At 43.9% G+C, this 24688-nt stretch overlaps 8 protein-coding genes across 8 annotated transcripts; 3 read left to right on the top strand and 5 right to left on the bottom strand.

Annotated features, from left to right (window-relative positions):
* Positions 1–218: 218 nt before the first annotated feature.
* Positions 219–6707, bottom strand: LOC136190764 (nuclear pore complex protein Nup155-like). The gene is made up of 34 exons (XM_065979023.1): positions 6098–6707; positions 5898–6041; positions 5742–5838; positions 5623–5693; positions 5492–5572; positions 5283–5440; positions 5134–5233; positions 4899–5064; positions 4748–4845; positions 4527–4694; positions 4364–4473; positions 4155–4304; positions 3985–4095; positions 3733–3889; positions 3579–3684; positions 3481–3526; positions 3324–3430; positions 3207–3274; positions 3019–3152; positions 2902–2961; positions 2713–2844; positions 2591–2665; positions 2483–2543; positions 2296–2431; positions 2016–2247; positions 1906–1956; positions 1745–1851; positions 1556–1691; positions 1397–1504; positions 1061–1181; positions 896–1006; positions 698–834; positions 539–645; positions 219–488 (listed from the first exon to the last, which is right to left on the bottom strand). Exons 1-34 carry the CDS (start codon positions 6234–6236, stop codon positions 353–355), a joined length of 3921 nt encoding a protein of 1306 aa, XP_065835095.1. The 5' UTR covers positions 6237–6707; the 3' UTR covers positions 219–352.
* LOC136190766 (RING finger protein 11-like) lies at positions 6355–7263 on the top strand. Its single transcript, XM_065979025.1, has 3 exons — positions 6355–6675; positions 6734–6897; positions 6955–7263. Exons 1-3 carry the CDS (start codon positions 6550–6552, stop codon positions 7151–7153), a joined length of 489 nt encoding a protein of 162 aa, XP_065835097.1. The 5' UTR covers positions 6355–6549; the 3' UTR covers positions 7154–7263.
* Positions 7249–11910, bottom strand: LOC136190765 (leucine-rich repeat-containing protein 1-like). The gene is made up of 21 exons (XM_065979024.1): positions 11636–11910; positions 11369–11486; positions 11227–11305; positions 11022–11111; positions 10844–10964; positions 10718–10792; positions 10524–10668; positions 10396–10468; positions 10291–10336; positions 10145–10228; positions 9975–10090; positions 9859–9928; positions 9711–9810; positions 9366–9649; positions 8659–9008; positions 8357–8596; positions 8093–8300; positions 7941–8039; positions 7801–7893; positions 7674–7754; positions 7249–7628 (listed from the first exon to the last, which is right to left on the bottom strand). Exons 1-21 carry the CDS (start codon positions 11792–11794, stop codon positions 7497–7499), a joined length of 2763 nt encoding a protein of 920 aa, XP_065835096.1. The 5' UTR covers positions 11795–11910; the 3' UTR covers positions 7249–7496.
* Positions 11911–12938: 1028 nt separating this feature from the next.
* LOC136189868 (uncharacterized) lies at positions 12939–14569 on the bottom strand. Its single transcript, XM_065977894.1, has 4 exons — positions 14330–14569; positions 14233–14276; positions 13602–14183; positions 12939–13545 (listed from the first exon to the last, which is right to left on the bottom strand). The coding sequence occupies exons 1-4, from the start codon at positions 14341–14343 to the stop codon at positions 13025–13027; spliced, it is 1161 nt and encodes a 386-aa protein (XP_065833966.1). The 5' UTR covers positions 14344–14569; the 3' UTR covers positions 12939–13024.
* A 118-nt stretch (positions 14570–14687) lies between these two features.
* Positions 14688–16563, top strand: LOC136190432 (uncharacterized). The gene is made up of 10 exons (XM_065978583.1): positions 14688–14842; positions 14914–15026; positions 15115–15260; positions 15357–15518; positions 15568–15698; positions 15745–15847; positions 15900–16031; positions 16084–16169; positions 16231–16320; positions 16369–16563. Exons 1-10 carry the CDS (start codon positions 14835–14837, stop codon positions 16466–16468), a joined length of 1071 nt encoding a protein of 356 aa, XP_065834655.1. The 5' UTR covers positions 14688–14834; the 3' UTR covers positions 16469–16563.
* On the bottom strand, positions 16397–19023 carry LOC136190433 (DNA methyltransferase 1-associated protein 1-like). The gene is made up of 19 exons (XM_065978584.1): positions 18844–19023; positions 18709–18794; positions 18533–18656; positions 18411–18485; positions 18317–18355; positions 18192–18262; positions 18083–18140; positions 17975–18034; positions 17797–17913; positions 17613–17734; positions 17457–17559; positions 17330–17404; positions 17189–17261; positions 17090–17141; positions 16966–17037; positions 16850–16908; positions 16774–16796; positions 16655–16723; positions 16397–16604 (listed from the first exon to the last, which is right to left on the bottom strand). The coding sequence occupies exons 1-19, from the start codon at positions 18937–18939 to the stop codon at positions 16536–16538; spliced, it is 1443 nt and encodes a 480-aa protein (XP_065834656.1). The 5' UTR covers positions 18940–19023; the 3' UTR covers positions 16397–16535.
* A 960-nt stretch (positions 19024–19983) lies between these two features.
* On the top strand, positions 19984–23396 carry LOC136190429 (zinc finger protein GLIS3-like). The gene is made up of 4 exons (XM_065978579.1): positions 19984–22278; positions 22339–22500; positions 22559–22672; positions 22745–23396. Exons 1-4 carry the CDS (start codon positions 20152–20154, stop codon positions 23165–23167), a joined length of 2826 nt encoding a protein of 941 aa, XP_065834651.1. The 5' UTR covers positions 19984–20151; the 3' UTR covers positions 23168–23396.
* On the bottom strand, positions 23345–24672 carry LOC136190436 (zinc finger Ran-binding domain-containing protein 2-like). The gene is made up of 8 exons (XM_065978586.1): positions 24583–24672; positions 24476–24528; positions 24307–24418; positions 24168–24250; positions 24030–24106; positions 23939–23980; positions 23689–23888; positions 23345–23642 (listed from the first exon to the last, which is right to left on the bottom strand). The coding sequence occupies exons 1-8, from the start codon at positions 24633–24635 to the stop codon at positions 23579–23581; spliced, it is 684 nt and encodes a 227-aa protein (XP_065834658.1). The 5' UTR covers positions 24636–24672; the 3' UTR covers positions 23345–23578.
* Between the last annotated feature and the right edge of the window lie 16 nt (positions 24673–24688).

The following is a 24688-nucleotide window of genomic DNA, read 5'->3' as shown; positions in this document are numbered from 1 at the left end:
CGTGGTCATTCCCAACGCATTAAGATGTTGAACTTCATCAAGATGGCATATAATTTTCTTTAGAAATAACATGGTACAGGATTCTTACTTTCTCAAGTTTTGTACAATTCTTCTACTGTACTTCTTTGTCATGTATGTGCGCATAAGAATCGGCTTTTGACAGCGTCCACTTGAGTATTTACTTTCTAGTTGATTCAATGCTACTAGATGTAATGAACTTAATAGAGTCCGTACACCATTGAATAAATCTAGGTTTTCGGCGTCGTTCTAACCTCTAAACGCTCAAGAAATAAAATGAATGAGCTACATAGTTTAGTTTATTGATGAGTCACGTGCAAAAGTTTCGATCCCGTCACTTTTGGAGACGTTTTTGCAAGGATTCATATTGAGCAACGAGTTGCTGAACCCGTCCGTCGGTAGTCGGCATGCTTTGAAGTTCAACTAAGTATGTAGACACGGCGTCAAGACAAAGACTCGAAAAAGAACGCCTGTAGAAAAATCAATAATTAAATAAAAATTAATGATTAGCCCACGTTGCCTTTCGTAGGGTTGAACTTGAGCCGGATCAGCTACAAAACTATCCAATAAGAGATAAATAACTTGGAGTATGTGCAGAGGGTTCCCGTATGATTGCCAGCAAGGATCCTAGGAAAAGAAAATTGATTATAGATATTGATTTTTCGTTGGGGGGCTTTGCCTTTGATTTGAAGAGTCGATCGTAGATTGCGTAGAGGCGAGGAATGGAGGCGCCAATTCTGCGAAAAAGCGTGAAAATCCACTTGGGATTCCACGCCAATTGGCAGCTCTTCTCTTCAAGGAAACGAACCAAAAACGCTACCAAAAAGAAAAAGGATAAAATAGAATAAAACATAAAAATTCAAATTCAAAGACTCGCCTAGAGGAAAATATCGCTCAGACTGAAAATACAATATTCCCAATTCCGTTAATTTCGTCCTAATCGATTCCATACGGGACGGCGGATCACTCTGCCTAGATCTATCCAAATCTATCCACCAATTCTAATAACGCTCCCTCAATAAAATATTTAATTATTAAATACCTTTATTAATTATGTCTCGCCACACGTTTTCAATTAACGCCGGATCATTGTATCCGGCGCTGTGAAGTATGGCCAATTTGCAGTCGGACAAATCAAAATGATCCGCATAATCCCCGTATAACTATAGATAAGATTTAATTAAATTATCGCTACCGCTACCAACATCCGCGTTCACTAATTCAATTTTCTCTCTAACGGGATGCTGAAAATGAATAGCTATACGTTTAATGTAGCAGTGCTTCAAGAGACGTGACAAAATTATTCATTTTTGTCAGTCTTCTGCAACACTGCACCGTGGCCAGAAAAATATTAATTAATTAATAATTAATCATTTACTTTTGAAATGTCCATAAGATCTTCGTTGAGATAGCGAATAGCATCGGGAGGAACGGGATTCGAAGACTGCTCCAAAGCTTGTAAAATGAGATATTGAATACGAGCAACCTAATACGTTTATATATTTATTTATCTATTTCTTTCTTTATGATGATTTGCCTCCAGTTTCTCTTCCAAATCGTGAAGAAATTCTCCTTCTTCCGCATTGCCCGCACTCGTTCGTCTCGTCGAACTTTTCGCCGCAATAACGGCACGTGACAAATACTCAATGCGCTGTTGCAAATTAGTATCACTCCTAGACAAAAACGAATACACAAATACCATTTTTAATCAAGTTAGCGCGCGCACCCGCTTCTCTCCGCGAGTTTGCAAAGAATTCGCGAAGCGGCAACAAAGTTGCCATTTTTCTCGTAATATTTCCACAGCAAATTCATCATCGTTACGTTTTCTTGTGACTAAATTATCAATACCAATTAATCTAACCCCCGCCGTCTTTCTCTATGCCCCACCCCTTCTGCAGCCTCTCGTTTCAAATATTCTTCCAAAAACGGCGAATTAATCTGAAAATAGCCCGCCCCCAAAATCAAACCCCATTTAATTAATTTATCAATTATTTTACCTGAACCAATAGGTCCACCTCCCCCACGTTAATCAACCAATCATACGTCGCCACGTGGAAGAGTTCATCCGGACTAAGTAGCGCGCGTTGCAATGTGGATTGAAATTTCTCTTGAGCTTCGCCCGTCGCCGGGGGCTGCGACTGTAGCAACTGAGCCGGAAGTAGCGGCACAGTGCGACTCGCCGCCAGCAAATTATCCAAACACTTTGTCACGCAATAATAGCACTTTTTCCTATAATAAAAACCCGTATTAATTTATATCATCCGGGGTTTTTATTGCCTTGATTCAAGCGCGCTAGCTCCTGCCCTATCGTTGTGCGATTGCCCATTTTTGAAGTAGTGCAAGGCGAGATCTTGAGCGTCGATTTGCTTCGCCGCGGCGAGACTTAAATCGACTACGGCTCCGTATTGGCCAACTAAAAATTAAAATAATTAGATCAATAAAATTAATTATTGATTTGTTTTACCCTCTTCGAATTGCTTCGTTACCGACGCTAAATCGATTCGTTGAGCGACGCGCGAGAATAGCTACATTGAAGAGATAAAAATAAATACATAATAATTATTTAATCTACTTGAAGAGAAGCTTTCAGTGCCGCCACTTTTTCTTCATTGAAAAGCGTCTTGGCCTTACTAAACGTCTCATGAGCCTTCGGAGGGAAAATCCATAGAAGAATTATCCGGGATCTTTCCATACTTTTGCCACAATTGCGTCATCCGGGCTAAAGAGACTTGGACACAAGTTGCAAAGTCTCGCCGAGATGCTTCCGGTTTCGGCGCTGTCGCTGATGAAACGATCCATGAGAGATTGAATCAGTGCATTGCACAGCTGAAACAAGACCCCGGATGAATAGATAAATGAAAAAATTATATTGGCACTCTAAACCAGTTTTCCGCGTTGGACAATTTCCTGGAATGTTTCCCGTCTCAAATAGTCTTGGAACTCCTTCACGAATAAATATAGATTTTATTTATTTATTTATTTATTTATTTATTTATTTACCTGAGTCATTGTACTTGCTACAGTAGAGAAGCCATGTTCACAAATGATTTTCCAAAGAGATAAGAATTCGATTGTCTTTCCAATCAGCTGAGAAATATTGTGCAAAGAATATTGTTCCATAGCAAAAGCCTCAGCTGAAATTAATCAAAATCGAAATTTTCTAATTAAAATATGAACGCGATTTATACCCCTGTACTTCTTTGCCACATCCTGACTACTTCCTTGAGAAGGAGAAGAATATTGAATCCAATCATGCCTGAAATATTATAATGAGTCTATTTATAAATATTATTTATTTATTTTACTGTGGTGGTGGATTTCCGAAATCTGGAATGCGTTTGAGAAACTTTTGCAGCGAATAAAAACACTCCAAAAAGTGCGTCAATTCGTCCAAACCAAATCGACTCTGCAACTAATTGAAATAAACTCTAATTAAATATATTATTCAATATCTCTCTCTACTTCATTTCCCGCGCCAAGAAGAGCGAGACTCGCTTTCCAAAAAGGACTAGAAAAATAATTCTAACGTTGCCACGACTAATGTTAGAATTGATATTTACAAGGCAATGCGAGAGAAATAGAGATAAAGACCGTCGTGTTTCCCTGAATAGAATAGATCCGGGCTTATGACAGCCCCGCCTAAAATTCCCTGAGAAGGACTCCCAACTACGGAAAAAATTATTTATTTAATTTAATTAGTATTGATTTTTGAACCTGGTTGAGCTAGAGGCTGGGTGACTGCGGCCGGAAGTTGAAATTCGGGTTCTCCTCCATAGTGTAAGAATGCTACAGTGGCCCATTGAGCAACTTGGACATTGACAGCGCCCGTCGAACATGCCAAGATCAAACACATGGCACAGGCTTGATCCAACTATAAATATCACGTGATTAAATTATAAATGTCACGTATTTAAATTTATTGATTATTATTGTAAATGTCACGTGATTAAATTTACTTATTCTTACTTTGTGAAGTTGAAAGAAGGCTTGAATTGCGTCCGATTTTCCGCTTTGCGAATCGATGAGAAGATGACGAAGTTGATCAACGGGTCTCACTTGATCAATGGTGAATGTCCCCTATAAATAATGATCCCGTATGCTCTCATTAATATTTATGATTTTCTCTTCTCTCTCACTTGGGTGCTTAGTAGAACGAATCGTCGCGAGGGTTTGACGTGTTGCGTCACAAGACAGGGGTCATTGAATTGACCAATCACAGGGCTCGCATAGGGATTGGTGGGAACTTCCGCTATGGCCAAAGATCGTCCATTCACCGTCATGGGAACCTTAATTAATCAATTAAATCACAAATAATTATTATTAGTATTTAATTAAATAAACATACAAAGGATTCGTGGAGAACGTTTTGACTGGGCGGAAATGGGAAAGAGTCCGGATGTACGTACAAAAGAGAATCGACATTTTCCGACTTGTAAAACGCCAAGATGGAAGTCCCTACACCACAAGTCACGTGACAAAATAAATAAATAAATAAATAAAGTAGAGACCTTGAGAATAGAATGCCATGTGAACGGTGGATGGTCTGCTCGATGACGTCAGAGGAGAAAATCCCGGAGGAAATCGACAATGAACCAGAGAAAAATTCGTGGGTCTCGCTATGGGATTGACTTGGGCGCCCGGTTGGAGACGAGACGTTGTGAAGTAAAGACGAACGCCTTCCAAGAAGAAGATCAATAATAATAATTATTGATTTTTCTTCGGGTTTCACCTGCACGAGATATTGCAACCAAGTTGAGAAAAGGAGACTCGCTCGTTTCAATCGCTTTGATATAAATTATGGGTTTAAATAAATTCTCGTCTATGGTCCTTCAAAAAAAAAAGAATCTCATTATCATTATAAAAATCAATAGTTTTAATACCTCGTAGCAAGAGTCGCTCTTCTTGCCATGGAATCCTGACTGAGACTCGCTACTCTGGACATGCCACGCCCATCCATTCCGAGATCATACACGGAAATCGTTCCACGCTCCGAACGCGTGTAGAGAATGTTTCTCGAGCCGTCGACGCTCACTTGCAAGAGAGGATCTAGAGAGAGGGAGAGACCACGCCTCTTGAAGGAAAAAATAAATAGGATAAATAGGATTAAGGACACACCATCGTTCGCTATTATAAAGAAGGAGGGCAAGAAATACGATAACTTGCTACTCGAATGATCCACGAGACGACAGCGAGGTGTGAACCATCCATCACGTGACTAAAATAAATTATTGATTATTTATATTAGTTAGGAATGATAGGTGTACCTGGTACATGATTTCGTAGAGAGATCCGGCTCTCGAGCAAACGAAAATTCGTCCGTTTTGCGTCGTTTCGAAGGACGACATGTGAACGTTGTTCGTTTGAAGACTGAAAAGGGGTTCCTGTTGGAGATGCATCTCGCCCAGATTGTTTCCATTCGTAGCTAAATAATCAATACCTAATTAATGTAATTAATCCCAAGAGATTTTCTTACGCGAGAAGGAAACGCCCAATATGACGATTTCCAGTGTTGTGGCAAGACACAATAAATATTGAATGTGATCTTGAAAAATTCCTGAGAAAAACAATATCAATTAAATCAATAAAATTATTTGTCCGCGTCACCTGGTTTGGGTCTCGTTAGACCGGCGCAAAAAATCGCTTCACTCATTCCGTCAAAATAAGCCAAATCAGAACTAATTAATACTATTAATAAAAATAAGGTCGTTTTTAATTAATTAAACCCGTCTTCGAAATTCCACAAATAGATATTGCTGTCAATGGAGAGCCACGCTCTACCGATATCCGGGAACAAACCCATGTAGCAAGAGCACTGCGATTCTTTAGAGAAAAAAAAAGAAAATCGACGCCAAATCGTCGTTTTTTCCACTTTCCCTTACGATTAAACTGCTCGACGAGTTCGCGCGGCAACGGAATCTGCTCCACGTGACCGACGTGCGGCATCGCGACGAGATTTCGAAAGTTGGGCTGATTTTCGAACGACGGATAGTCGTTATCGTCTCGGCCGCTCGTCGTCGTCACACCTGCACGTGAAATGACGCTTGCACGAGTCGATGCGCGGCCACGCGAGATCGTTTACCGTCCGATTGGACTCTCAATTGGCTCGCCACGTTCGGATAGCGTCGATCTTCTGCTACGTGCACGTCGACAAGTTTGCACGCGTCCGATAGAGCTTCCTGCGAGGTGGCAGAAGGCTCCGCGCGCCTTAGAACGTCCATATTTCCTTTAGTTAGCGCACGATAGCGATCCGGGTACTCCGATAACGATGACGCAGACCGCGGCAAAAATAGCGCAGGTGAGGAGCGAGGGTGTGGTTGATGCGTCACTACACTCGTCACTACGTAAGTCAACGCCACAATATCGACCGGATCACACTGTCGCACTCGTATCGAAAACGAACAGCTGACGTTCACCTACGTTTTTGACTCAACGTCGCCTCTTCTTCCTCTCTGTCTCTCTCTCACACACCCGTCGGAACCAAATCGTGACTCTAGTAGACTACACTACGGTGTACACTAAAATAAACAAAAGATGGGCAACTGCGTCAAAAGAGAACGAACGGAAGAATACGCGTACGGATCGAGCGACTCGGGCGCTAGGACCGAGGACGAGTCAGGATCACGCCAGTTGCTACTCGGTCCCCCGCCCCCATACGAAGTAAGAGACAAAAGGACCCCCGCGCTTCCGCTTCCGTGACGAACCCTTGGGTTCCTAGGCGTCTCGAGCGTCGCATCCGCCGCCCCCGTCGCGCCCGCCGCCTCACGTATTTCTCAGCGAAGAGTCGCGAATCGAGTACGTGCAGAAAATTCAACGTTTCGCTATGTTGCAACACCTTCCGACGGGAAAGTACGACGTCACGAAAGAGTCGAAACGAAAAGAGTAACGCACGCTTCCACGCGTCACATGATCATTTCAATTTCATTCATGCTTTCGTAGGTGTCCGATTTGTATGATGGACTTCGCATACGGGGATCCCATTCGTCTTTTACCGTGCATGCATATCTATCATCGCGATTGCGTTGACGATTGGCTATTGAGATCGTTCACGTGTCCCATGTGCATGGAACCTGTCGATATGCAAATACTACAATCGCTCTCCACGTCCGAATCTGAAGCCAGCACTGAAAATCAATAACAATTATACATAGTAGCTATAGTTGTATAAATATCTATAGAAGGATGCCGAAAGATAACAGTGTTTCTTTTTTTGCTTGATTTTAAATTAATAAATGCACTTGTACTATGTCACGTGTTTAATAATAGTAATAATAATAACAAACAATCAGAATAAAAGAATTCTAAAGAGCGCATCCCTTACACTACATTGGCCTGTTCTACTACTTTAGTATACAAAAGTTTCAGTCTACTGTACAGACACAGCGAAACTAATTATTGCCAGCTACTAAGAGACGATAAATGACGTAGCGTAATAATAATAATAATAATAATAATAATCGTTAGCACTGCCTTAATTTTTTCTATAGCAACGTTCCTTGCTGCGCGTCGTTTCGCGGCAACCGTTCGATTTTGAGACAAACGTGCTTACCGGTTCTCTGGAGCACCTCTATCGCTCGTCGATGAGTCACAGAGAGAAGCGGCTCCCCATTGACCTTAATTAATTAATAAGTATGTTTATATATAATATTTCTATTTACCTCGAGAATTTTGTCGCCAATTTGAAGTTGCCCCGACATAGCAGCCGGTCCATCACTCGCAATTTTAGTCACAAAAACACCCTTTTTAAATTTAATTAATTTGTATCCTAGATTATTATAGACATACGGTATCTTTGGGTCTACAGGGATCTCCTAGGGAATCCGTTCCACCGGAAATGCTGAAGCCAAGGCGAGGGTCCCGTACAATGTCAACATAGATCTAGGATTAATAATTAATAATAATAATGAGGTATTGATTTTTCTTACGATTTGTCCCTCGATTTCGACGTCTTCCGTGTCGTTTGTTCCGTGCCCCGAATCTTCGGTCATGCGCACTCCCACCATGGGATTAGGAAAGCCTCCATTCTAATCAGTATTTATTCATTTCAATGTGACTTTTCTGCTGCACGTGTTATCACCTTTCGAATAGGATTTTCCCACGGAATCGCATCGTTTATTCCCGCCGCCGACGCGAGAGGACTCATTTCACGAGTCCCCGCGCTCCTTCGCTCCAAATGATCGCCACTAGACGAAGGAGAACTCCACCAAGGCGGCGGACTCTCCAATCGATGGTGGCTATGCTGAAAGGAAGAAGCTCCGCCGCCGCCGCCGCGATTTCCGTCCAATCTAAACAATTTTTAGATCTCTACTTTAATTAATTATTGATTTAGATTTTTACTTACCGTGAACTAGAACCGACTGGATTAAGATGATCGTAATCGGCGTAATGTTGCGGCGGCGGCGGCTGATGTCGAAACGGAAGCTGATCCAATGACGGCAAACTCGTCTGTCTTTCCCTCAAATACATTGGCCTCTGACGACTCCCAGACCCAGAAGTTCCAGTCCCGGATGCTGCCAACGCCGCCGCCGACGAATGATGCACTTCCTCTGGCCACAGAGGTCGACTAGCACTTGGCAACCCTCTGAAATTAAATAATTAATTTTATTAATTATATTTATTTATTTATTTATTTATTTATTTTACCTGTGACCCGTTCTTACGATTGAATCGCTTGCCATTCGACGTCGACTTCCGCTTCTATCGTAATCTTCCATCATGGCGGCGGAAACGTTCTGTAGCGATGATTTTGCAATTGGTTGCCGTGGCAACTGCTCGGGAAATGTTTCGTTTTGAGGATTTAAAGTGGGATTGCTGCGCATGTGCGGAATCGCGTTGTTTAGCATCACGTGACCATTCATTTGAGGTTCGGACGCGGTTGCCATGGAGGGCGGAAGGGGACGATGCACATCGATTTCTTCTCCTTCTGAATAATCATCAATAGTTCCGACACTTCGCAAATAGCTGAGAGGACGTTGAGTAGTAGACACGCCCCCCTGAGAAAAATCAATAATCATAAAATAATAAATAGAGAATGACTTTCATAAGTTTATCTATGGGCTCTGCTATAAGCTAGTATTCTCATATAGTGACATCATAAATTTGTGACGTCACACTATAGAGAAACGCCGCAGTATATTATCTGGACCCTCAATTCAGAGTCACGTGGTTGTTTTTCAGTAGCGCGCGTACCGCCGGCAAATTTTTTTCAAACAAACAATTGTTAAAGTGCTGAAATGTTATGGCGAGGTTTGTCTCGTATCCGGACACCCCTGAAACCAGAGGTACCCGGATAAGCGAGGATGTAAAAAGTCCTTGATCTATCATTATTGATTACATAACTATTAACGAACCTGCTGTTGCTGTTGCTGTTGCAACTGTCTGTGCGAAGATCTCGACTGTTGCTGTTGCTGTTGCTGTTGCTGTTGCCTCGGATGATGGAGCGGCGGATGATGAGGAGGATGTCTCTCAATGACATCCTTGGGATATTGGCCCGAGCGATTGGAGGACGTGCGCTGTTGTTCCTCTTGAATATTAAACATGATTGTGCTGTTGCGCTTGCTCTCCTGCCCCGATCCTCCCATGCCACTCGCGCCACCGCCCACGTCATCGCGATACGGAAAACGAGGAACACCCACTAATAATAAAGGACCCCTATTTATTTATTTATTTATTTATTTATTTAACTAAAGACGAACCCAGTTTCTCTTTTCCCGTTTGAGGAAACATGAAGCACGTGAGGATTTTCTCACCCGTATACTGATCTCGATCGTGTTGAAGAGGAATCAATGGTTTAGCCTAAAAATCAATAAAAATACAGTGTCTATTTATTTGAGAATCCCGTGCCTGGTTCTCGGATAGCCACAGCGCCGAAAGATTGGTCAATCCAAGCAGAGATGACGGCAAATATTCAAGCCTAAAATTATGATTAATTTTATTTATTAGGTATTAGTTAATGTAACCGGTTTCCGCTGAGCGCTAGAACGACAATATTCGCTAATCGACCAATATCTCTGGGCAGTTTTCGAAGATTGTTATTTCGAAGAGAGAGAACGGTCAATGACTGGCAACTTCCCAACTGAATTCAATACAAATCGCTTATATTAATTAATTAAAGTATTAATTTTTCTACTTCCGGTGGAAGACTCGTTATTTTGTTGCCATCCGCTATCATTGTCAAAAGAGAATGCAAAAAGCCAATTGAGGGAGGAAAGTGCTAAACACATATAATTATTTATTTTTGATACTAATTATTATTTTTATTTTCATTATTATTACTTGAAGTTGATTTTGAGATACATTAAATTCCGTCAGACGCATCAAACTAAAAATTTCATTCTCCCCTTATTAATTAAATACTTTTCTTTATTTAATTTCTCAAACCTTCCAATTGATCTCGGAAGAGCAACCAAAAAATTATTCTCTAATTTCAAAACGGTCAGCCGACCCAAACCCCCTTCAATTAATTAATTAATTAATTAATTAATTTAATTAATTGATGTATCATATACCGAAATTCTCTGGCAATTGTTTGAGTTGATTATCATTCGCATGCAAATCCTCCAAACGCTCCAACGCGTGAATATCTCTCGGAAGTGCTTCCAGCAAATTTTCCGAAACGTCGAGAAAATTCAATCGAGTTAATGAGCAAATTTCCTAAAAATCAAAAGCTAAAAATCCGCAATAAATTTCGTTTCTAACGCACGTTAGGCAAGAGACGTAGAGCATTGCAATCAAGCCAAAGTTCTTGCAGGGAAATTAGATGGCCAATTACGGAAGACTAATAAAAAACAAATTTTATTGATTTATTTATCTTATCACGTGACCTCACCAAGTCTTCAAAATGATTATTTCCCAAGTCGAGTCTTTTCAAATATTTCAATTCGGAAATTGACGGCGGTAACATTGTCAGCTGATTTTCTCTCAATTCCAAAATTTCAGCACAACTCAAACTAGGCAAAATTTTTTTAGAAATCCACTAATTAAATACTTCTAAGTGCTATTCTTACTTTCCAATATTATCAGGCAAATGTTCGAGAAAGATATCGTTGAGATAAATCTCTCTAAGCGCCGTCAAATGCGTGAAACCGTCCGGAATCCTAAGAAACACCGATAGGCGTGACCCGTATACTCAAACGTGTCCCGAATGTAAACACAGAAAAGCGTTTCCTTTTTTCTCCTCTTTCCCGCCCGATCGGAAATTTGCACGCTTACCGTCCGATTGGATTAGCGCTCACGTCGATTCGACGCAGACACTTGCAGTTTCGTATGTCATCCGGTATGTCGGCTATTCCTGAGAGAAAATCCGCCGCGTTACGGCATGACGTAACGCGGCAACGAAAATAGACTAAAAAACCGTTTCGGCTGATATCGAGGTCTTCGAGATAGACGAGATTAGCGACGTTGCTCGAAAGCGTCTCGATCTCATTATCACTCACGTCGAGTCGCACCAATTGTGTGAAATTGAACAAAGACTAGTAGAGACGAAAGAGCGAATAATGCGCGCGCGTTCCCGTTACGTCGTGCGCGCGAGCGTAATGCGGGGGATGCGGATCGTTACAAATCCCAAGAAGGGGAAGGTACGGCCCCCACACTCGCGGCTTTTTTCCCCCCAATTCGCTACCTTAGGAAGGTCCTTGATCGTATTGTGATTGAGCGCGAGCAAGCGAAGGAATTTCTCGTGGCCGAATATCTCTTCGGGAACGGCGACAAGATTGAAGTGTTCGTAATTGGCTTCGATCGGGCGCTCTTGCGCTCGCACGCAGCTATACGTCGTTCCCATTCGACGAGCGGTTTACGTACGCATAAGGGGGCGCGAGGTACGGACTTTGGAACCGCAGTGAGCTTATCGTCGAAGCGAGAAGGAGAAATTAGTGGTTTTCTTGTAGCGCGCGTTATCCAAGTGGGAATGTCTCGTGTCTGGCGTCGTCGGCAGACAGCAGCTGCGCGCGATTACGCACCTAATAGGTTTTTCTTCTCGGTATATTAGCGGTCGCGGTATGTGTAGCCTCGTAGGTAATAAGTGGTAACTTTTAGCAGAAAAAGCGTAGGAGATACCGGCGCATGCGTGCAGAGTTCCAAACGATTTAATTAGGCTTAGCGATTAGCAACAAGAGAGTAGCCGCAACAACATGGCTGCGTGAGTATACATTCTCGCCTGCACGTGCGTTTGTGGGAAAATATACTTCCTCTCGTGTCTAGAAATCGACTTCCTCCCACGTTCGTGCACGGCTTTCACGATCTCGCCGCCGTGCAGCGAATGAAGTATCGTCCTCGGCCTCTTGGCCGCACGGGCATGATCGTATCGTAGCCTCGCGTGCGCCAGGCCCTTCTCCTCCCCGGGTTTATCCGGGAGCAGAGGAGAAGGGCCTGGCGCACGCGAGGCTAATCGTATCGATCGTCAGTCTAGGTATCCTTCGATTTCGAGACTCTTTAGCGCACGCTAAAAAGTCAAAAATTCCACGAGAATCTCACACACTCGCTAAAAGATGCGTCACCATTGAGAAACGTCTACCGGAAGACGAACGACGACGAGGCTATTCAAGTCGTGCGAACGGCCATTATAAAAAAGGAATTAATTACATAGACACTGCCGCTTGGTATGGCCATGGACGATCCGAAGAAGTTCTAGGAAAGGTGACCCGCTATCTATAAATAATTAAAATCTAATTACTGTAGTCTGTGCACGCGATAGATACTGTGTTTCCGAGACGCTTAAGATTTTCGCTACGGTATAGCGTTTTCCCCTGAATCACTCTTTTTCGGGGATCCGTGCTTACCGATCGATTCAGGGCAATCGATTCGAGATTTCCATAGCGCACGCTGTCGTGACGCCGGAGTCACTGGCGACAGAAAAAAATTAAAGTGTTGGTATTTTGTAGCCCCATGCGCTGCAGGCGCACGATGATAGTATGGACGTTCGTGATTGTGAATTCCACGAAATAGGAACGGCAGTTGAACCGACAATTACACAATAATAGTCAGTGATAAATACAAGAACAGACGATACTCATTAATTAGTTAAATCAGTTTTTGTCTTCTTCTCCGTCGTGGCTGATTCGGTGGACCTCCTTTTTCGTGGGCATAGCTCCACATCCGGCGGACGGCACGAAAAGCGAAAAAACTCAGGATCTGGATAGGATTTGCGGCTCGTAGATGTCCTGTTGTAGTGCGCAAGCTTGGTGTAATGCTGCTTCACTTGACGATCTTCTGCCAAACGCAGAAACTGGCTTTTGCTTTCTCCTGTTGTTTCTTTATACGCAATCGAATTTAGAAATAGTGAATGGTGCAACACTGTCCAAAGAAAAGCAATAGACGCTAAACTGAATTCACCCGCGTCAGACAAAAATGTGACACTTTTCGTGAGTTCCAGTAGAATGTCATTCACGCAGTCATACATGACGACAAGAAACGAGTTCATATTTATGAGTATTCCTGGAACAAGGGTATTTTCGTGAGGACGCCGTTGATGATGAACGAATGAATAGACGATAGTCTGTGCAGCAGTTTGAGCCAGATGCTTCCTTAGCTCTTCTAAATGCGATGCCGTTATCATCAAAAAATAATGCTGTGACTTATCTTTTTTGTACCGTTTTGTGGCTTCACTTCACAGCCTTCTTCACTCGACAAACTGCCATTCAGTGATGGCTGCGCCACCGCGACGGATGTTGCCCCACAATGATCATTTTCAACTGTAATTTTTGATATCATATCCAAATATCCGTGCCAAGTATAAAGTCCGTCTCCCAATCCGGTGCCCTTTACCTTGACATCACCGTATAATGATGGCTTTTTGTCTTTTGCCTTCTTGTTATTGCTGCTAGAAAGACAGCAGTAGCCAGTCAACGGATAAATGACGTTCTTTGCCAGAAAACGATGCACGTCAAATTCTCCATTTATTTCTGGCATCTCGATTTGTTTCGCTGCACATTCATTAATAAATCGAGATAGGCGATTTACTGCTTCTGAGCACTCTTCGAGTTCGACAGAGAAGAGACCGGCACCGTCTACGGGAGAATCAAAGGCCAAGAGACGATATCCCGAAATGAAACTCCAATCCATGTGATCGTCGTTCAAAATTGAGAATGGGTGACGTCCAAGAGAGGCATCGGCCCCGAACTTTTTTAAACGAAACGTGTAACTCTGCGAACGCATTTCCAAAAGGACCTTAGCTGAAACGAATCAATTAGTGATGCGCAAACGAAGACGGCGCTCACAAACCAACGGTCGCCACGCTGGACGCCTCGCTTGCCTGTACGGAATCTCTGTAAAAGACAAGACAATTGTCTTATCGGTCGGTAGGAAGCGACTGACTCACGAGGCCGACATCATGCAGAGCGAAAAGCACAATGAGCATGCGCAGTTAATTTAACGTCGCGGCGACGAGAAGAGAGCAGATATAAGGGTAATTGAGCGATATTCCAGTTTCTTCGCAGAGGGCGGCTGCAGCACCACCTCCGCAGTGCTTTTCTTTCTCTCTAGCAAAACGAAATGGATGCTCTCATCGACATGCTCATGTTTGAAAAGATTAATTAATTAATTAAGCAGAAATTCAATTGGCTTCTGAAAGCACGAGAAAATTAGTGGTTTTCTTGTAGCGCGCGTTATCCAAGTGGGAATGTCTCCTAGGCAGACAGCAGCTGCGCGCGATTACGCACCTAATAGGTTTTTCTTCTCGGTGTATTAGCGGTTGCGGTATGTATAGCCTCGTAGGTACAATAAGTGGTAACTTTTAGCAGAAAAAGCGTAGGAGATACCGGCGCATGCGTGCAGAGTTCCAAACGATTTAAGGCGATTAGCAACAAGAGAGTAGCCGCAACAACATGGCTGCGTGAGTACACATTCTCGCCTGCACGTGGAATCGTTGCGTTTGTGGGAAAATGTACTTCCTCTCGTGTCTAGAAGTCGACTTCCTCCCACGTTCGTGCACGGCTTTCACGATCTCGCCGCCGTGCAGCGAATGAAGTATCGGCCTCTCGGTCGCACGGGCATGATCGTATCGATCGTCAGTCTAGGTACACCGATCCTTCGATTTCGAGACTCTTTAGCGCACGCTAAAAAGTCGAAAAATTCCACGAGAAATCTCACACACTCGCTAAAAAGGTGCGTCACCACTGGGAAACGTCTACCGGAAGACGAACGACGACGAGGCTATTCAAGTCGTGCGAACGGCCATAAAAAAAGGAATTAATTACATAGACACTGCCGCTTGGTATGGCCATGGACGATCCGAAGAAGTTCTAGGAAAGGTGGACTCGCTATCTATAAAATATTAAAATCTAATTAAGTCTGAGCATGCGCAATAACGCAGAGGCATTGATACAGTACTACTGATTCTTAATTAGGCATTGGAAGGGATTCCACGCGAGGCCTATTACCTAGCAACGAAGGCGTGTCGCTATAGACCGGAAGTGGATCAGATGTTTGATTTCTCAGCGGAAAGAACGTTGCGTAGCATCGATCAGAGTCTGGAGAGGCTCAAGATTGACTACGTTGATCTTCTCCAGGTAATTAGATTATACAGGGGCTATTATTGCTGGTTATTTTATTGCCTAGGTGCATGATCCTGAATTTGCTCCGTCGCTCAAAATGGTGTGCGAAGAAACGATTCCCACGTTGCAGAAAATCAAGGAAATGGGAAAATGTCGTTTCATTGGGCTAACTGGCTATCCAATGGAAAATTTCGTGTATGTAAATTGATCACTATTTCGCCTTCTATTCTTCTATTTACAGTAAAATGGTCGAAGGGACGTCCGTTCAAGTTGACACAGCATTGACGTACTGCCACTATTCCATGAACGATACAACCCTTCTTGATTACATGCAGTTTTTTGAAGTATTACTCATAATCCATTATATTTTATACCCCAACGCTTTTGCATTCTCAGAAACGAGGAATTGGCGTCATGAGTGCCTCTCCATTATCAATGGGTCTCCTCTCAAATCGGGGCCCACCCAAGTGGCATCCAGCCACGCAAGAAATCAAAGAAACGTGCAGAAAAGCGGCCGAATACTGCCAAGTCAGCAGAACATCACAAATAATTAAATAATCGTAATTAGTTTATGTGCTAGAGCCAAGGCACGGATCTATCCAAGTTAGCCATGTATTTTTCTCTAGCTGAGCCTTCAATCCCCACAACACTCGTAGGCACAGCCAGGTTAATTAAAATAAAAATTTAAATATCTCTATGTATGTACCTATTTATCTATTGATACTAGTCTTACCAATTTGCAAGCGAACATAGACGTTGTAACGGGATCATCATTGTCTCCCAAAGAACAAGAAGTCTCCGATTACGTCATGGAAAAGTTGAAATCAACGATTACAATTTTATTTAATTAATTTCTATTTATTAGTTTCTTCAAGCCGCTGAAGAAAAAGGATTGGGAAAATCTCGAAGTGGACGAATATTGGGCGAAGATGAAGAAATTGGGCAAGGCTCCGCCCACCTCATGACAATCTCAATTTTTTAATTATTTACTCAAACTTCTCGTGAGCACTTATTTTTATCCCTTTTTATCAATTAAAACCTTCTCGCTTTTTTGTACTGATTGCCACCGTGTTCCAACGTAGCAACGCGTCGTCTACGTTGCTAAGAAACAGCCATTATATATTTATATGTCACGTGATTATTTATTTTACAATTCCTCCCGCACTTGGACCCGACATGACAGCGTCCATGACAAGAAGAGCGGAATGCGTGGAAAGAGACTAAAAATCAAAAATCAATAACACTACATAATTAACATCCATTGAATTACCTTGAAAGTATCTAGAACAGTTTCTGTATCACAATAAAAAATAAGATTAATAATGTAAATGACGTAGGAAAATTACTGAGATGAGCTGGAAGTCGTTCTTTGGCCGGTTTTGACGTCACCGCTTCAAAACGGTGTCTTAAATATTTAGAAATATTTTTAATTAATGTCATATACTAATTTTAGATTTCTTACCTGAGCGTTTGTAATTCGTATTCGCACGAATCCACTGCCGCTTTCAAATCAAGTAGCAACAAGATATCATTTCTAAATTAAAATATAAATTATGACGTCACACATTTTTCTTGATCTCGTTTACCTGACTTCGTTGAATTCCGTGCAAACTTGTTCCGTGGGCATGGGAGTCAAATCTTCACAAAAAATAATTCAAATTGAAATTTAGAAACGATATTGATACTTATGCCAAAGTCGTCCAATAGGGTTTCAATCACTTTGAGTTTCCTTTGACCAACAGAGGAGGGGATTTTAAGCTAAAAAATAAATAAATACATAAAGTTTAATTAAGAGTATTGATTTTTCTAATTCGATTTCTTCTCACCTTGCTACTTCTCACAAAGACGCCACCTGATTTATCAAGAGCCTTCGAAGCAGAAGAACTCCCAGGCTCACCAATCTAAAGAATAGATTATATCAATTATAGATTCAAATAACATTGACACACGCACAGGAAGTGGAGCTCCTTCCGGAATTGACGTCAAACTTGACCCCATAAGAAAAGGAGTAGCAACTTTCTTCTTATGCAACACTTTCTTTGGCGTCTTATGAAGTCTTTTTCAAAGGATAATAATAATAATTAGTATTATTCAATTATTTTTTTCTACTGTTTTTCTGAGTTTTCCGCTGCCGCAATTATTTTCTGCAAATCCTGCTGCTTCTTCTCCCTCTCCCGTTTTCGCTGCTCAATCTTTTTCAATTCTCCAAGCAGGGTCTCCTCCTCTTGCACCTCGAATTAAATAAGACAATAAATTATTATTATGATTAGACACCTCCTTTTTTTATATTAACTTGTTCCTGGGTACGACTATATAAGCGCTCTAGCTGAGCCTTTCTATCCGTTTCGTGCTGAGCGTCGAAATGACACACAGCCGGAACAACAAGATGATTTCCTCTCACACTTCGAATCTTTATTAAAATCAATTGAATCAATAGAATTAATTAGGTCACTCTTCTTATTATAATGTACTTTTGCCAACTTGTTACAGACTGAATAGTATCTCTCTTTCAGTGATTCAATTGTTCGAGGCTTAATTAATTAATTAATTAAATGATATAGATTGGATTGGGTTTTCACGTTGAATTTTTTGCTGTCATAGCGATCGTGTACAATTGTAAATTTCAAGTCAAATCTCCTGATCAATGATAATATTAATTAATTAATTAATTAATTAATTATGTATTGCCTGCATAAATCAAACAGATGATCTGTCTCATCTTTGCTCCACGTGGAAGGATACTCTTCGTGGAGATGTTTCTATGGCGATACAGTAACTAATTATATGCATTTTAATTTCTATCTTTTTCTTGCCAGATATTCTTCGTCGCTGTACGTAGGCACGTCTACTGTCTGATATTGATATTAACATGCCTGTTTCTCTATTTAATTTAATTTAATTTATGACCTTATTGAAATTTGCAAATGGATACGATTTCCCCTCGTCTGCTACTCTTCTCCAATGATACAAAACAGCCGAATCCTTTTCTCCCAAAATAAATCAAGAATTAAAACCATTAATTAAATTACTTTTCTAGCCGGATTTTTAAATGGCATCCACTTCCATGGCCTTGGCCTATTTTGGCCCAATTGAGCCTTGTTCTGTTTGTAGCCACTCAATGTATCCGTTTGAATCAAAGGCGGTACGTCAGTTCTTTACGAAAAATCGATACCTTAATTATTTAATTATTTTCTTAATTAATTACTTATTATCGCTATATAAAAGTGCGTAGAGTTCTCTGGCCATTCCTTCTGGCCTTTTGAACGTCGATCCCGACTTCTTTGGAGGTTTCTGCAACTTTTGCGTCATATTTCGCTCTCATTTGGGCTTTTCTACTCGCCTTAGCCGATCCAATGATCGCTTCTTTGGAAACGCTTAGAGGAGTCCCCGAATGGGGCCCCTCTATATCGAGAATGTCTCTGACGTCGTCTCCCATCGCAATAGCCGAGGCAAAATGCAGAAAACAGCGAACGATGTACGCAAATCGCGAGAAATCACACCGTTTAGCGCGCGTTATCACACCATCTCTCTCTCCAACTCGCTTCTTCTTCTTCTTCTTCTTGAAATATCGCCATGGTGTGCGTTCCCTGCATTATATACGGTGTAATTCCGCTTCTCGTCTGGCTGTGGAACAAGTACTGCGTTCCTATCGTGGGGAAATACTTTGGATGGAAACTCAAGCCAATGAAAGATTCTCCCTCTTGTCCCGTGACGAAGAAAACGTCAGAAAATGGCGAAGAGTGCCCGGTGGCAAGCAAAGGAACGCCGAAACCGGATTCGATCGAGGAATCCAAAAAAGTTCAATAGAACAACGTCAGAAAAATCGGAAAAATCTTTTTGCAGTGGGTTAGGGGAGGGTTGATTTATTATTGTATTATCGAAGAAAAAATTGTGTCAGTCTTTTTGCCGTAACGCGCGTTGTTTTGCGTGGGAGGGTTAATTTTTCGTTTCCTAATGGCCTTCCTAATGTACCACTCGGATGTGGTCGTCAAATGACCTGGATGACGTTCACTAAAAATATCCGCTGGAAGAGTTGCGTCACTAGAGTCAATCTTGCGGCTCATCCGTACGGTATTTTTGTAGCAATCACTTAATTAGAGGCCAGCGAAACTCTTCCAAAAAAACGCGAGATCAAACTATATTAGAATATTACAAATCACGCCCTTGACTCTAGCAATAAAATTCTTGGGCGAAATCGAATCTGTTTACCTAACGAGATGCCATCACAGCTGACGTGCGCGCGCGCAGTCGCACCCAAAACCCCGCGGGGCAACGACGCGTGGCGCGAATAAAAGCCTTCAATACCATCTGGCCATACGACGCAAAACACGCGTCGTTTGGCCGATTCAAGCGTTCTTGCGGCGAATCTTTAGCATGTTTACGGTGTGCAACTCGATCTGCTTTTCGTCGCACCGCCCCAATTTCCTCATTGGACTCGCCTAATTGAATTACGAATCGCTGTTGCCCATAAACCCGTGAGACCCCCCAGCTTGAGCTGTCATCAAACGCCGCGTCGCCCCCCCGTTCGACGCGACGTCGTTTCCATCGATTTCGAGCACGACACGCGATCGTGAAGACCAAATCGCTTTCGCATCGTCCCCGTATATAAACGTGGCGTCGCGCGCGCGCCGAAATCGACAGCGAAACCATGTCGAACGACGGAAGACCGACGCCGCGAACTCAATTGCCTGTATTAGCGAAGCGACGCAGCCTCGTAAGCGGCGGTCAGCCGTTCGGGAGCGACGAAAAACCCGATAACAGCAACGGTGCGATTTTCTTCGCTCCGCCTCCAAAAGATCCGCGCAACGCCGTCGAATCGCAAACAGCATCCAAGCCGCCGCAGCAGCAGGGAGTCTTCGCCGTTCCTTATCCGCCTCAGCATAATCAGCAACATTACAGTTACGGTTCCGGAGGCAATAGCGGCGGCGGCAACGGCGGCGGCAACGGCGGCGGCGCGCACGCGCGCGGCGTAACGCGACGACCCGCGCCGCTCTATCACTTGGCATCGGCTCAATCGCCGGCACCGTCTGACGTATCGTCAATCCGGATGACTCCCGGACCTTCGCCCTTTCCTGAACCCAGTCAGATCAAACCGGAATGGAATCATAGCGCGTTGAAGCCCCTTCCTCCTGTCAGCGCTAGTGGCAGTCAAGGGGGCGGGGCCACCGCCGCCGCCGGAGCGTCCGGATATACGGTACATCATCACCACCATCATCATCACCATCAACAGCCGCCTCAATTCAGTGACATCAGCAGCGGCATCAGTTTTGATCCCAGTCTCCTTGAATCGAATTTATCTATACCACTCAATATGTCGGATTTGTCGTCGCTCATACGCAGCAGTCCGAGACCAACTCGCACCGCTATGTCCATGGCGAGAAAGCGGGCGCATTCCATATCGCCGTCACTGTCTGATTTGATGGATTTGAACTCGATTATTCGAACGTCACCTACGTCACTTGTTGCCTTCATCAATGGCGCTTTGTCTTCGTCCTCTCCCGCTCCTGGTGCGTCGGGATCCTTTGGACATCAGCTCGGGACGCCGTGTCTCAATCCGAATAAATTACCCCGCAATCCATATATCAATGCAAGCGACAGCGAAGCGTCGAGTGCCGTCGTTCGATCAAAGATAAGCAGCCTTCGTGGACCGGGATATATCAAGGAGGGTCCTGCATTGGCAGCGGCATTGCAAGCTGCAGTGCTACGGCACCAACAGCAGCAGCAACAACAACAGCAACAGCAAACACCTATGGTTCAAAGTCAGTCTCAACCTCAATTTCAACAGCAACAACAGCCGCAATTCCAAGCTCCTCTTCCGCCTCCTCCAAAGCAACAACAACAGCAGCAACAGAACGGGCTCTTCACTTCTCCTGCTAATACTTTCGCTGGGACGGCGATGAGACCTCCGCCGCCTTTATCCGAACCCTATTCGAAGCCTGTAATGCCTCAACAGCGACAGCAAATGACTTTTGGTGGCGTGAGTCAACCGCCGCCGCTTCATCATCAACCCTATCAGCAGCAGCAACAGCAACAGCAGTCGATGGCATTGACTCATCAGAGTCATCATCATCAGCAAAGGGCCATGCCTCCGCCTCAGCCTCCGGGAGTCTATCAGCCTCGTTCTCACATGCAGAATCTTCAAATGCGTAATATGGATCATCATAACGGCGGCGGCGGATACGCTACGACGATGACGTCGACGCACTCTCAAATCTACGCTAATCAGCCCATGGAAATTGATCAATATAACGGCGACGCGTCGCAGTTTCACGTGCAGCCGCAACAACAAGTTCAGGAATACCATCACCATCATCATCACCCGCCCACAACTGCGACAACAGTTGCCAACGATTTCTATTACAGCCAATCAGGTCACGAGCCACAAAGCACTCAATACATGGACCAACAAGGAGGAGGCGGCGGAGGATATCAATATCAGCAACAGCAACAGCCGCCTCAGCCGCCGCCCCAACATTACGCCAACTATACGGACTTAGCGTCATTAGGATCGCCTGTTCCCGACGTTCTTGCTGGCATTCTGGACGACGACGAACCGAAGCAGCACATCTGTCGTTGGATTCAGTGCGATTGCGTGTTCACGGAGCAGGAGGATCTCGTTCGACACATCGAGAAGATTCACATCGATCAGCGCAAGGGCGAGGATTTCACGTGCTTTTGGCAGGGCTGCAGTCGCAGTCAAAAACCGTTTAATGCGCGCTATAAATTGCTAATTCACATGCGAGTTCATTCGGGCGAAAAGCCCAATAAGTGTACGGTGAGTCGGCTGGATGATTTGCTAATGGACCGTTATTATCATTATTAATTATTGTTTTAGTTCGACGGCTGCACAAAGGCGTTCTCGCGACTCGAGAATCTCAAGATTCACATGCGCTCGCACACGGGCGAAAAGCCGTACGTTTGCCAGGCGCCCGGCTGCAACAAAGCCTTTTCGAATTCGTCGGACCGCGCGAAACATCAGCGAACGCACGTGGATACGGTATCGTTTGCCCCCCGCTGTTTCCATGCATATGAATCCTTATTATTATTATTATTAGAAACCGTACGCGTGTCAAGTTCCTGGTTGCTCGAAGCGCTACACGGACCCGAGCTCCCTGCGTAAACACGCCAAGACACATGCTCTCAAGGACCAGCAACACATCAAGAAAAGAGTAATCAATTCATATTTATTTACCTCCCACGTGTTTGTGTGTTCTAACGGATTCCCCTCCCTTCCTAATAAGGCGAGATCCAGTGACGGGAACGGCGGCCCCTTTGGCGGCACCGTCAACGGTGGCGGCGACGGCCTCCACGACTGTCTAACCATACAACCGCTTCGTCGATCTTCGCTCGATATGACGGAACGAAGCACGGTGGAACATCGGCCCATGTATCACAATCCGGATCACGGCATGCACTACGGTCACGCGCCGCCGTCTCAGCCGCCCATGCAGCCCAGTCCGAACGTCGTCGTGGGTCAGAACGGGTTCGCAGCGCCGCTGCCACCGCCCCAGCAGCAGAATCTCTCATACGGAGGCGGCGGTGGCGTGCCACAGGGACAATATGCCCAAGGGGGGCCCCCACCGCCCTCGTTCGGTCAGGGCTCCGATTCATCTTACCCTTACGATTCCGCGGGAAAGTTCACGCATATTCCTCAACAAGTATAGTTTATCCTTCGTTCTTAGTGCATTTTTTTAGAGTATTAGTTGATATAGTGGATAGAATCTTAGCTAAAGTTTGTCTGATATTGACGCGCCCCCAACGGATTTCTTATAGTTGAATTTTGGTTGGAAAGGCCCATTGCATTGCGTTGTATCACGTGATGATGATGATAAATGGCTATGCGGTTTTTCTAGCAATTTACTTTCTAATTAAAGGACGATTTAAAAGGGAAAATTGACACAGAGAATGCGCGCGCTAGCAAAGGGAACACATGCATAATGTAGTCATTCTTTTTCGTCTCTTCCTTTCGTTTTCTTCTGTCTTCAGCTGCGCGCCTAGAAGCAAAACGAGATAAAAGTGAAGAAAGTATCACAAATTAGACAAGATATAGAAAGCAGGCAAAACCATTTAGAACCTCAACCATCTTTGGGCCGTTTCGCCGCCGAATTCTCGCCTTCCGCCTTTTCTCTCTCCCGTTTCCTAGCAACACAATTAGAAAATATTAAAAATAATTATTTAATTTTACTTGATAGTTTTATCTTCTTCTTCTTCTTCTTCGTCCGACGATTCAGCTGCTAGATCGTATTTTCCCGCGTCTTCGTCTGATCCCTCTTCCTCATCGTCGTCCAAATTATATTTGGATAAATCCTCGTCATCTCCCTCCTCTTCCTCCTCTTCTTCCTCCTTTTGAATTTCTTCCTTATTTCTTCCGTTTTTCTCCTCACCCTGCATTTATTAATATCAATCGACCTCGCTAAGACCATTCCCCCACACACGGGAGCTACAGCTTTTCGAAATTTCTTCTTTTTCCGTCCAAACTGGAAAAACCTCTCAATAATTAATTTCAACGCAAAAAAAGCCCTCTACCTCGTCGTATTCTCCGTCAGAGTCGTTTCTCTCGACGTATTCGACGTCGTCGTTCTCTTTGTATCCGCCACCCAATCCTATGGCAACCCATCGTTAGCGCGCGCGCGCCACCACGCCCACTGACTGACTGTACTGTACCAGTTCTCTTTTCTTCGACGACGAACTTGGGCGCGTGGCAAATGTTGCACGTTTGTCGTCTCGCCCAATTCACGTTGCCGCAACTGCGCAAAAAAACCGGGAGTTGGCGTAATCGCTTTTTGGTCACGTGACTAGAAACCTTTTGCATTGCCAATCGTTCGAGCTGAAGAGTCCGCCGCTTTTCTCCGCCGCCGCCTTGCCGATTTCGTGCCCGCCCGAAACTTTGACTTCTGGGTCCTTTTCGGGTTGTGCTATTTACGAGAAAAACCGTTTTCTTTGTCTAAAAGCGCTCTCTCTTCCGCTTTTACCTGTGCCGCATCGATTGCACTTGTCTCTGCGAGCGAAATTCACGTTGCCGCATCTAGGCGAGAGTCAGGAGTAACGATCGAACGCGAGAGCGATCGTCGAAACGAACTTGGAGTCGGGGCAAACCCAATCTCCTTCGGACATTCGAAAGCCACCCGACATCTTGCGTCCGGGAATCGTGATGACGCAAAAGAAAAAGGCGTGTCGTGCTCGAC

This window comes from Oscarella lobularis, chromosome 8, assembly GCF_947507565.1.
Source record: "Oscarella lobularis chromosome 8, ooOscLobu1.1, whole genome shotgun sequence".
NCBI lineage: Eukaryota > Metazoa > Porifera > Homoscleromorpha > Homosclerophorida > Oscarellidae > Oscarella > Oscarella lobularis.
The sequence above is the reverse complement of the archived record's forward strand: the minus strand, read 5'-3'. Positions and strand labels throughout refer to the sequence as shown.